At 33.8% G+C, this 13,285-nt stretch overlaps 1 protein-coding gene across 2 annotated transcripts in view; it reads left to right on the top strand.

Moving 5' to 3' along the window:
- The window catches only part of KLHL1 (kelch like family member 1), a 197,312-nt gene that overhangs the window by 169,900 nt on the left and 14,127 nt on the right, over positions 1–13,285 (top strand). For both annotated transcript variants that reach the window (XM_048295548.1, XM_048295547.1), the window contains exon 8: positions 334–496. In XM_048295548.1, the coding sequence (XP_048151505.1) occupies positions 334–496 (163 nt within the window). The remainder of the gene's footprint in view (positions 1–333; positions 497–13,285) is intronic.

Raw genomic sequence — 13,285 nt, 5'->3', positions numbered from 1 at the left:
TTCTAAAGAGCGAATACATGATCAGAATGAGATACTAAAGGGAATACAGAAATCTGAGAGTATCACATCATTGACAGATTATTTTATGAAGCAAACACTCTTCTCAAGAAATGAAATTGTTTGTTTGTATGTTTTTCATAGAGCCATGTGGAGTGGCATTAATTTTGTTCCTGTTTGTTAATTCTTAATTAATCAGATCTCAGATTGGTGCTTCCTTTTTCACTTTGAATATACAAGTTCATTTGTTGGTTGTGTTTTGGAAAACTTTTTTATTTTTTACTACTGATAGAGGAAACATACTTTTATCTTCTCTCACTTTCTCCTCCATTTTAGGAGTTACAGTGCTTGAAGGGCCTATTTATGCAGTGGGAGGACATGATGGTTGGAGTTATTTGAACACAGTTGAGAGGTGGGACCCTCAAAGTCAGCAGTGGACATTTGTGGCAAGTATGTCAATTGCCAGAAGCACTGTTGGAGTAGCAGCATTAAATGGCAAGTGAGTAGGGTATGCTTACACAATTGAAACACTTATTTTGAAAACCAGTGAAGCTTAATTGTCATTGCTTTCCCTTATTAAGTTGCAGTGGCATTGAAATGTTCCAGATTAAATCAAATGGTCAAAGCTACTTTAATAACCCTGTTACTCTACAAGAAACTGGTTTCAGTGGTGCATAAGGCCTGCAGCAGACTAGCAGAAGCATCATCTACACAAATAACCCTGGAAATATTGATCTACAGTCATGAAGAGCTGCATATGATTATGCATATATATTCCAGCTTTGTTTCTTTTTCACAGCTGACCATATATTTAATGCTTCCCAGTTAATAGATACTCAGTTGAATTTTGCATGAATTACATGAAACTTTTAAATTAAAAGAAATGTTATCTGTGTCCCAGAAAGGTAGGATGGACACCACTGAAAACCAGAACGCAGTGGTCTCACTGCAGCAAATAAAAATATTCTAGAAACAGAAATTGATTTTCATTCTTTTTATCTGAGTAACCATCTTTAAAAATATCCCATATGCCAAGAACTGCAACTTGAAAACATATGTAAGGACCAAACCTTTCAACTCCCTGGTGCTAATTTGCTACATTGCTACACACAACTGACATGTGCTGCATTCCTCAGGATATTGGAAATGGATATCTCATTGGGAAACAAGATGGTGGATTTAACATTCAGCAAAGGAAAAAAAAATATTTTACTATGGAAGTTCTGAGGAGTTTTTTTCTTGGTTATTCATTACGATTTCTTTCTTCTGCAGTGAATAAAATAAATAAATAAATGAAATGCATTAGATGGTCTTTGAAGTGAGAGAGTTATAAACTATTCTATGTGTGTATCTCACACTGCTTGGGGCACTTTGCGTACAATGGATACTGGATGCTAAATATTTCAAATGTGAGTTTCTTAAAACACTTGAAAAAATATAGCCTCTTCTTTTGTGTTTTAATGTGGGAAACAATTCCATTAGTGATCTTCCACTGCTTTGTGGTTAGCTTAATTTGTTTTCCATTTAGATTAATTTTAAACAGAAAAATGAAAATTGTATTTTTCTATCAGCTTATGAGGGAAATAAATAAAAAAATTAAAGCTTTCATATTGTGATCTCCTCAGGCTCTGAGTGAGGTGATTGATTTGTAAGTAACCTCTTATTAATTTCCAATGTATTGATGTGTTTTTGAAGCTCACTTGTGTAGACCATGAAAGTAAATTATTAATTATTTTGCTGCTCAAACAAATTGAAAACAATACTATCTGAATTTGGCAAAACAGGGGCACAGAAATTAATGTTATTTCACTGAAGTACATTTTAAAATTTAAACTGAAGTTCTTATATCAACATCTTTCCTAAAACATGAAAATGATTGTGTCAACATGTGCATCATATTCTAATTTGAAAAAGATTTAATTATCGAAGCAATAAAATCCTACTGAATTTCTCAGAAATTCAGAAAAATAACTATCTGAAGTACTTTTAAAAAATTTTAACGTAGTCCTTTTGACAGGGTTCTTTTCTATAATCATGTTGCCTTATTACATTTCAAAGTTGCTCCTGTTTCACCCAGGAGAGCTTAATGGAATATCTTCTTCTCCCAACACAAAGGTCACCAGGTTGTTACCTCCAGATTTCCCAGAGTAAGAGGATAGAATAATTACTATCCTTCAATGAGGAACACAGGCAATATTCATTTCCTTAAATGTCTTTCTAGTTGTAAGGGGCAGCTAGAACAACTAATAAAAGATACAGGTTGTTTTCTAGATAAAAGACACATGATGGATTTATTTTCCCAGAATTTCAACAGAACAATTGATCTGGTGCTACATAGGAAATAAATATTTAAGATTTTTAAAAAAGGTGAATAGTACAGGGATTTGAAGAAGAAAAGGACTATATGCAATAACTAGGATGTCACAGTTACCCCTGGATTTCTTTAAAGATCTGTCCTGGGTTAAAAGAGTCTAATAGTAAGAGCAAGTTCGTTAAATTACCAGACAATTCAGTGGCACCAAAGGGGGTGATATCATGTGTTTCATATTGGACACATGAATACAGAAGTATTTGGATGACCTTAAGAAGCAACACAAATAGAATATTTAGTAGTTTATATGTGAATTAGCAAGCTTTGTGCTTGAAAAAATTAAAGTTAAGAAGTGAAAGAAGAGGTAAAAAGAGCTCCGTACGTTGTTAGCACGGAAAAAGAACACAAGAAGAAATCTAGGGGGAAAAAAAGGAAATACTACTGAAGAATATATGCAGTTTAATTAATATTGGAAACATTTATGTTATTTGGCTTACCATGTGGAATTCTGGTCATCCATACTGAAGGAAGTTCAAGTGAAATTGCAAAGCTCATATAGTGTATACCATTAATATCAATAATGCATGTCATACCAAAGAAAAGCAACAAAACTGTTACAGTTGACAAAGGAACAGATGCACAAAATAGCTACAATTCAGCTGGGAAAACAGAGATGGAATAAAAATAATATGGGGCAATAAGATCGTGTCCACGAAACTCTCATCAGGTTCTAAATGCCTGTTTATTGATTCATAGAAAGGGTAATATTATGTGTTTTTATGCAATACCAAAGATTGAAATCTGAGAATTTTCCTTTTCAGTAATATTTTTGTTTTGCCAAGTCAATGTATACTGAGGCTTTGAAGATTCCATCTCCTTCATCTTCATCTGTTTCTCATAGTCTAACAGTAATACAAGAGTGGAGTGTGTTATCCTTATTCTCTCTCTCTATACATACATATATATATATATGAATTATTTATTTTTAACTTGATGTCTTTATCAATTTTTAAAATACTTGGGTAGGTGTTGTGGGACTTGCCATGACTTTAGAATTTCCTGGGATGAAACATGGTCAGTAGTTCCTTCTGGTATTGAAACAGCATCATCCTTTTTGCCTTGTTACTGTTAACAACCCTGTTGCACAGACTGGAAAAGAAAGAGTGCATGAACTTCCTCAGATCAGCAATAGATATGAGTGTTAAAATATTAACTGTGGGAGGGAGATATACACTTTGAAGAAACTGGGAGAGGACAGTGCTTTTTATATGCAGATAATGAGTCAGAAGTTGGGATGACTTATTTGAATCCTTCTTTGGGGCTGACATACGTGGTGTGTAACTAGTGTACAATTTATACTATGTAAGACTAGCATTTTATGGTTGTCAGCAGATAGTGCTGAAGCAGTAGTACTTTTCTACAGTATGTTAGGAGCACCAAGGAACCAACAATATGAAAAATTTTATCTTTTCCAGAAACATTTCTACATTATCACTTACTATTTCAAGATTTTCTTAATTTCTTAATCTTTAAACTCAAGAAGAAAAAAAAAATCTAGTTGACACCTTCAATCCAATAAATACAAATCCTTTCCATAACTTAAAATGTAAATGGCTCCAAATTTATATCTAATACCATAGCTATTTATTAGCCTTCTATTAAAAACTCTCTAATACATGAACCACACATTCCCTAAGAACACTAAACCTTTACACTAATTTATTTTCAGAACATATTTTATGCTAATGGTGTAGCTCGAAGTAGAAATGAAATAAAGTTTACACACTTTCATCAGGAATACATAAACCTCAAAGACATTCTCTGTATCATACAGCTTTATGTTATTCCAATTTTTGTGTCACTACCATAACCGATGTTTTTCTGTGCTGCTCTATTATATGGCCACAAAGACTGCATTGCAAAAAATATTCCTTCGTTTCTACGGGTATGTTCAAAATTATCAATATTTTTTTTGAAGCAACTGTAGCTTTCATGGCATAAAGTCTGGCCCTTTCGTTTTGATCCCTTTAGCAAATATCAGTAAATCTGTGTTACAAAAGGATAAAATACTCAGCTGTTGCTATGACCCACAGGCTGACTTTTAATGGTAAAACATCACAGCAGTGCCTTAAGTGTCAAAAGTAATGACTTTGACACACACTGGCAAGCAGTTCAATCTCATGGTAACATCTTGTGGAGTTAAGAAGAAGGGAGTCCTGACCTTTATTGATTGCCATATCCTCAAATATGTGCTATAGTGAACTTGATATTTCCCCCTGCTGCTGTTGTTTTTATTAAATACCACACACTATTGTTGGTATATGATAGATGACAAAAAGCAAGGAATTGTTGAATCTTAACTTTTAAAAATATAACTGTGTAAGAATTCTTTTAAATAATATTTTACTTTTATTTGTGCAAAAAAAAGTTTTATAAGTATTCATTATCTCTGAAGGAAAGTAAAAGAGCAAGGAGAAATGCTTCAAGAGAATATTATTCCCCATCAATATCTATCTGATCACTTACCAATTGCTGTCACAGGGAAATAGACTTGACTTGAGGCAAATTAATGCAATTTATTAGTAATAAAAATAGATCCTGTCTAGTGAGAAGCAATCCCAAATTTTAAAATACCACCTTTCTTCCCCCCTTTCCCCAGCTCAATATATGTCTTGTAAAATCTTATAGCCTCACCCCGAATGGTGCACAGGGATGGGGAATGGGGGTTGTGGTCAGACCATAATTGCTTCTGTCTGTCACTCCTTCTTCCTCACACATTTCCCTTCCTCCATCATGGGCTGTCTATGGGCTGCAGCCCTGTGGGAGATAACCTCCTACGCCAAGGTGGTGTCCTCCATAGGCTGCTGTGCCTCTGGCTGGTGATTATCTTAAGCAGGAAAATGCAATGCCAATACTACAGGCAAGATGCATAAGCTGACCCAGAGATATTTTCTTTTACAGGAACCTAAGCATAGATCCTCTTAATCCAATACAACATCTTTAAAACTGGAGTTGTCTGGCAAGCCTCATCTGTCTCCATCAATTATGTTTCCTTCCTTTTTCCTGTTTGCCTTAGACACTGATATTTTTCCATATTTTTGTTGAAAGACAGTCCAACATAAAAAAAAAACCCTGATTTTCTGGTTGTGTCCTTTAAGTAATTATTTATTATCAATTGGTAATGTCAAATTTTGCCCATTACTTAACTATAGCAGATAGAATTTAGATCAGATTCCACATTCAATTAATTCTGCTTAAGCACTGGTATAAATAGAACATACTAATGATTACTTTAAAATTCATTTGCATATACATATTTATTATTCTTCCCTTCACAGTCATGCAAATTCATTTGTTACATTTTCAATTTTACTAGTTACGTAGAGAGACTTTAATAACTATGTAGCTTTAGGATTTTTTTTTTTTAATAATTATTTATCTATTTAGTTACATTCCTTCAGTTCCACCTCTTGTGCAATAATTGGATTCATTTATTAATGGATTTTCATAAATTGGATTATTGTTTTGGCAGTGCTTTCCTAGCTATTCTCTGTTTCATTTTGAATGGGAAACACAGAAAGCAGGCCAATAGAGATGTTGCATATGTGCAGTGGAATGTTTTGTTTTCAGATCATTTAATGAGAAAAACTGGAAAGAAACTTGTGTTATTTAGATCAATATTGTGCCTGCTGTAAACAGCAGTTGCTTTAGTTTAAAATATCCCTTACGATTATTATGCACTATTACAAAGTTACTATCAGAAAGTTTAGCCTGACGAACCTTCATTTTTAAGAAAAACGGAAAAATTCAAACCAAATTACTGTGAGCACAAAAAAGGTTCTCAAAATCATCTTGTAGTTAGTCACTCACCAGGAATATAATTGCTTTGGACTGACCTTGGAGAGACAAAGGTTAATAATTCCACAAAGTCCTTAATAGTAGTTTAGTGTTTGGCTTGAGAGAATTAGCAATGTATTACATTCATATAACCACCTACAAAACTTGATTGTGTGGCTGACTACAACCTCCTCCAGGAGTTCTGCCCCTTTGGCTTTCATGCATCTTATAATAAACTATCTGTGGCATTTTCTCTTGGCAGAATCTTTAAGGCTTATTACTAATTCAGTGCCCTGGTCTGATCTTTTGTACTTTTGCGCACAAATTCATGTTTCCTATGTGGAGGTCTCATGCAGCTCAGTGAATGTACAATTTAATTCAAAGTGCATCATATCCTCTCTTTTACAAGCAAGATTTAACTTGCTATTTTACATCCAGACTGTAAAATAAGAGACTCCGCACAGGTTTACTTTTTTTCTGTGGGGCTAGGCTAGCCTTAAAAAGATACAAGCTAGATAAGTAGATGTGACTCTTAGAAGAAAACAATGAAAAATCATGAAACTTTACAGTAAACCCACTATTTTTCCTTCCGTCCAAGGCAGATGCATATGCATCCTTCCTCTTTAGAAACTAAGTGATTGGCAGGAGACACAGCACATGCTATGTGCATGATCTGCTATATGCAGATCACACTGCTGATCTGCAGGGTGAGCCTATTTTCTCTGGCTATTCTATGGCCAGGGTCCCAGATGCTTGGACCACATTTCTATTTTGAAAGTTTACTGCACATGTACATCTTGTAGTGTGTATGCCCCCACTATGCCCTTCTCTTCATTCATCATCCATAAAACAAAGTTTTTGGACTAGCTGGCTGTTGACTGTAATTTGTGATAAGGTCTTTCATGCAGGTTTTGTAATAAGAAACATTTTGTCTGTTTATTATATTCTTTTTTTTTTTCCTGTAAGCTTTGTAATGAACAACAAATTCTACATAGATAATGCATATGTTCTAGTATGGTATGCATTAACTTGGACATGTGTGGGTACTTCCGACCAAACAGACATAGAGAGTAAACTTACTCAGTCCTAATACCTGGCAGAAAAAGGCAGTAGTGTCACTCCATCTAATTTATGCTTTTAGATGTAACATATGCACCAATCCAGACAGTGGGAGGGACTGTGGATAGTGCTTAGAAAAATTCACACCCTATTTTTTAATTGTGCAGCTTCCACAATTAAGCAAAGACATTTAAAAAAGCATTCAGCAATCACTGTTTTCTCTCTTGTGCTCAAGACTGCAAAAAGTATTAATATCCTATATTAATTATTATAGTTAAAGTTTGGCTTTTCATTTTTATCTTTAGTGGGATATGAAGTATGAGAATCCAAGCCTGTCTCAAATAGTACTTGGTGCCTGTATGCTGGGACAGGAAAGAAGCCCTTGTTCAGTGCAGTGGGAGAAGCCTAGAGATCGTCCCCTGCCCAAATGTAGGCATTAACTTAAGTTACACACACACACACACATGTAAACACATATGCATTCATGTGTGCATTATCCTGTGTATACAAATGCTTCCTTATTTTCACATATCTGTAAATCTGGAAGAATATTTAAAGATGTACATCTGACTGAAATTAAAGAAAGCTAAACATTAGTCTAATACTCAATTAAATATCTTTATGAGCAACAGCCCCTACAGCAGCTACCAAATATCTACTATACACAGCAGAATAGAATAACAAGCTATCTCCACTCGTAGCTTTCTATTTTTCCAATTTGAAACTTGATTAACTTCTTAATAACTAATATTGGGATTAAATTTCTTTTGACTTGGCAGACCAACTTCAGCTACATCTTACATTATTGGTTGAATTTGTTGAACTGAGAAAAGTTTGTTCATTTTAAAGGTCACAGGCTAAATGATCTAAGACTTTTTTGCAAGTCATCCATATAATTGCAATGCACGGATGCTTTTTAATACTTCAGCAAAGACTAGGGTACTGCTCAATATTATTAAATAAAGGAAGCATTAATAGGCTTTAATTGTGTTTTTTAAGGCTGAAGTAACAATTCAAAATTTCATGCCAAACTAACAAGACAAGAAATATGACCAAAACCCATCATTTCCCATCAGTGCCATTTTTTTCTCATGGCTTTTGTGGCTTGAGGTTTTCTTTGCTCTTATGCTTTATTGATGATTCACTTGTCTTTTATTAATCCATTTGAACTAAGAAAAATACCTTAATAGGCATATATAGTTACTGTCAGGTAAGGAAAAAAAGATGTTTCAAACTGTATGCTTTCTGCCCACAATATTCTCACTAACCACAAATAAATAGTTTTAAATCAATATATTAAGTATGACGTAGATATTTTGCATGATGATAAAATATAGCAGTATTTTTTTTTGGTCAAAAAATTCATGCAGTCATATGTCTGCTTTCATAACAGACTCTACATCATCTACCTAATCAGACAGTATCTCAAATTTGTCTTAGGAGGTTATTAGCTATTAACAAATTTTGTGAAACTCTTTTGCAATGGGAAGAATAACAAACACTTCAAAGACTACCACACAAGTTATCAGCCTTAGTAAGAACAGAGACAAATGTTTCAACAAAAAAATTCTGTTTTACTCTAAATGAACTTCGACCTATAAATAGTTTTAAAACTTAATTTGAATCCCGAGAAGTTATTTTGTGTTCTTTTATAACAGCTTTTATGATGTGGCTGTTTTATAAATATGTTTTTTACTAACTTATGGTTTTAATGAAACTCTTTTTTTTCAGAAAAAACAATTATTCTGCATCCAACTATAGTGAAAATGAGACACATATTGAAATTATTCTTCCTTAACTGTGGAAACTACAAAAAGGTGTAGATATTTTAAAATATTTTAGTCAAAATCATGGAATAAATGGATACTGAGACAAAAAATGGAACAACAGTATGGTCTAAAATTATTAAACTCACAAAGAAAATTAATATCATAAACACATTATCTCAGTCTAGCACAAAGTAATTCTATAGATTCACTAAAAATTTTATTTAATGACATGTTCACTGTGTGTTTTAAAATAAACAATAGAGCAAATAAAGGGTCTCATGCACATGCTGTAGTAAATCATTAATTTACAAAGGTAATTGGTAATTTTGCCTTACCTGCCTTAAAGCCTGATAAAGTCAACAATGTTTTTTTAACTGGTTGAATCTGCATTCAGTCAATGGTCTTGAATAGAGAATGTAGCCCACATAATTCTGATTACAATTTAAATTGCTTGAAACAAGTTCTTTCTATTAGGAAACTAAAATTTCTAGTGTAGGAAGTCAAGCTTTGTCATAATGATATTATCCATGCAAAAGGTGCTTTTCTCTCAATATTTTGTCACAGAATCATAGCAGGTCTTGGGTTGGAAGGGACCTCAAAGATCATATAGTTCCAACTCCCCTGCCATGAGGAGAAACACCAGCTACTGGATCAAGGTCTGAGGACTCCCATCTAACTTATCAGTAATTACTATTCATTTAATTCTAGGCACTTACTCTATGACTTTATTTTTTTCCATCTTTTTGGTCAAATTCTATTTTTAATTTATTTCCCTACTGCATTACAAATACATAAAATGCCCTTCCAAATTCACACGCAGAAATAAGACTTCATTAATGCTTTCCATTCACAAAATTATTGTATTTTGAACTTTTGCCAGTGAACTACACTGGCTTAATCAAGGCAGCATGGGTAATATCTCTCCTCTCCTACAGTCTGACTCTTAGGTCAGGTATGGACTGATTCAGCAATACAGTAGTCCAGCACTGATGAAAATTATTACTGTCCCATCACTCCTACCAACCAGATATCTTTTGTACCAGAGTAATTTTCTGCTGCTCTTTCAGGCACACTGAAAGGCCAGAAAAGGGTGAAAAAGAACCTAAGCAAAAGACTGGATGAGGTCTTTGATATTCATAGTGAAAGAATTTTGAAAGGGAAAACCTCATTAAGAAATGCAGCAAGGGCATGATTCAACTGTTTTCACAAGCTATACCGCCTCACATCAAAGGCAGTCTGGTCTTTTGAGGTTGGCTTGTCAAACTTAATTTAAAACTGGCTTTTCAGAGTAGTTATCAAAGGTTTGTAATGACAGAACTGAGATAAATGCTTTTGATCCAGCTGGTCGTGACTTCTCTTCATGCTTCCTACTTCGAAACCTCTACTTCATTTTTCTAGCCAATTTCACATACAGGTGTATATATATGAATGTACAAGAATCTCTCTCCATCTTAGTACAAGAAGTGACAAAACCCTGAAAAGACAGAAGAGGCTGAGCTTGGTCTAATTTCGTATCTGTGCGTCTGAATCAGCTGCAATGTAGGACATTTAGGAATAGAATTCTATAATAGCTCCACAGGCAGAACTTTCACTGTGGAGATAAAAGCGCTCAGTACTGGATGCTTTCTTTTCCTTGTTGATCTCTCTCTCCAAGCAGAGATATATAGTTATTATTTTTACAATAATTCTAGTTTTGATGGGATACACGGTGAAGAGTAATTCAGCTAATTCAGAGAAATACATTGTACTTTTCCCTGTAGAAATTTTATTACAAATTGTTGCCAAGCTAGACAAAGCTGAAAAAATTGATTAATTTGAAGTCCTCTAATAAAATAGGACCCTAAGCACTAAGAAGGAAGTAAGATTACTAAATAAATTTGGTTATAAGAATTTCAAAAGTTTCAGATAGCTGTACAGTATCCCGAATATTCAGTGCTTGTTCCAGAGTTGTTCTCCAGTCATTTGGGGCCTTTGTGAACATGGATTTGGAAATTTGGCTGAAGACTGGAAGCAATTCCTGACTGAGGTGTTCGAGCTCAACCACAGTCAGAGCTTTAAAACAATTACTTGATTTTCAACTTTTATTTATCTGAATTATTTTTATTTCACCTTTGTGACATTTAAAAAAAAAATTATTAATGACTCCTTGCAGAGATAGAAACACAATCAAACTCTAAAATGTTAATTCTAAAATATGATTTTGAAAATGAATTTTGTTCTGAATAGCAGAGCATATTTTAGCAAAAGACTAGGTGGTCCCAATCACTGGCTGAAAGTTTTATCAGCTGCTTATGAACAGCATTTGCTATCTTTTTACCAGCAACTTGAGTGCCTTCAGCTATATTTTATTAGCTGTCTTAATTGGAATAGAGGAATGAGAAAGTATGTTCCACTTTCAGTGTGCAAATATCAGCTTAAATAAATAGATTTATTTCAGTTGAAAGACAATGGAATAAATAAGAACTTTTCATGCCAGAAGAAATATCAAAGCAGTGGGTATTTTGCTTAGGGGTACACAAAATTATTTGCACTGAAGTCTGCAGAAGTGTTGGTTCTTTTTATTTTTTTAAACAGTGTTCAGTGTTTGTGTGTCCAAATATCTACTTAGAAATATATTTGAAAATCTCAGAAGTGTTAATCATGGTTTATATTTTTGGAGATCAATTCACTTACTGACATGTAATTGTCTACTGCCATTTAAATTGCTTCAGGGTGCCAGCAGTCATGAATTTTTCTACTGTGTACTATTTTCCATATCTCTCAGCCTGGAAGGAATGTCAACATACCTTAAATGTCACAAAAAATGTTTTATCACTGTCTGTGGGTAGCTTAACCAAGTAACATCTTTGAAAATAAAGGTAAACATCTTGCAGACACCTACATGTAAATGCTTATATTTACATTTATATTAATGTAAATGGTTTTGGTCAGATGTTTAAATATTTTTAGTGCTGTTTTTTAGGCTCAGATCACTACTCTGAGCGTAACAACAAGTTAGACACTGTATATCCACAGATTAACACATTTGGTTGCCTTAATATTGATTCCATCTGTAGATATCTGATAATCATAAAGAAAGCTACATTATTAGGTCTGGATCCAAAGAAATTGTTGTTAAAAAAGTGTATTTGCTTTAGTATCTCTCATAGAGGAGTATGGATTCTCCTGGGTGCTTTAGTCTGAGCACAAGTATGTCTGTCAGGCACTAGCAAAATGTTCTCAGGCTTCAGTGACATATTTAGTGGTTGTACAGCACTTCCTTATTCATCAGCATCCATACCAATGAAATGTAATGGCAAATGCACATTTAAATGGCTCTGAATTCATGGAGTGCTTAGGACAGTAAAAGCTTCCAAATGAGTAATTGCTTTACAGAGACAGCTTTCACATCCGAAATTGCTTAGTGGTTGGACTTTAAAATAGCCTGTGTTTCTATTAGTTAATCTCCAGGCACTGTATAAAAGGCAACAGACTGCAAAAAGATTCATATAAGGAATGAATACAGCATGGTATTAGTGGGAAAGAACAATAAGAACCATTTCCTCCTGGAACCCATTATAAAGAGTAGAACGAAACAAGTTTCTTGCCTGCAGATACTTACAAACACAACAGCTTTTTTGTTAAACCACATTTTTATCATTTCAAGTTTAAAATACTCTTCAGAAGTTGTCCATGACTTTCCAACATAATCCTCATAAAACATTCTGATGAAGAAAAACACAGTGCTTGAGGCTTATAATTTTCTTGCAAAGTAGACAATATTAGTGTGGGTAAGACTTTCCTTCAGTGTAAGCAAGGGCCTTGAAACTGAGGTAGTACTTTTTAAAAATCCGTGTTTAAAACATAATGTGATATTCCTATCTGCAATTCATTTCATATTTGATCTCTACTATATTGTAAGTGTAAAATTCATTCTGAACATGAGTTCCCATTGATAGATCTTTATGTGGAATTTGTTGAATATCAGATCTAATTTTCCACATTGTTTGTACTTCTTAATACTTTGATGCACAGCAGAAACAGAGAAACTATAATAAATGGATTGCATTTTTCTTATTTTTCTGGATTACCAATTATAAGTTGGCACTTCCATCTCATAGAAGATGAGCTTAGGCAACCACCTACTTACAGGATTTGTAAACCTATAGAGACATACCTGCATGTCATTTGTCGTGCTCTTGACTGTATATGCAGTAATGAAAGAAAGAAAATATCCATTAGCAGAAAGAAATATCTTTTCTATATGCAGTATGTATATGCAGTAATGAAAGAAAGAAAATATCCATTAGCAGAAAGAAATATGTTCCTTTCT

Source organism: Corvus hawaiiensis, chromosome 2 (assembly GCF_020740725.1).
Source record: "Corvus hawaiiensis isolate bCorHaw1 chromosome 2, bCorHaw1.pri.cur, whole genome shotgun sequence".
NCBI classification, from domain to species: domain Eukaryota; kingdom Metazoa; phylum Chordata; class Aves; order Passeriformes; family Corvidae; genus Corvus; species Corvus hawaiiensis.
Note: the sequence above shows the minus strand (reverse complement) of the source record. Positions and strands in the feature narration are given on the sequence as shown.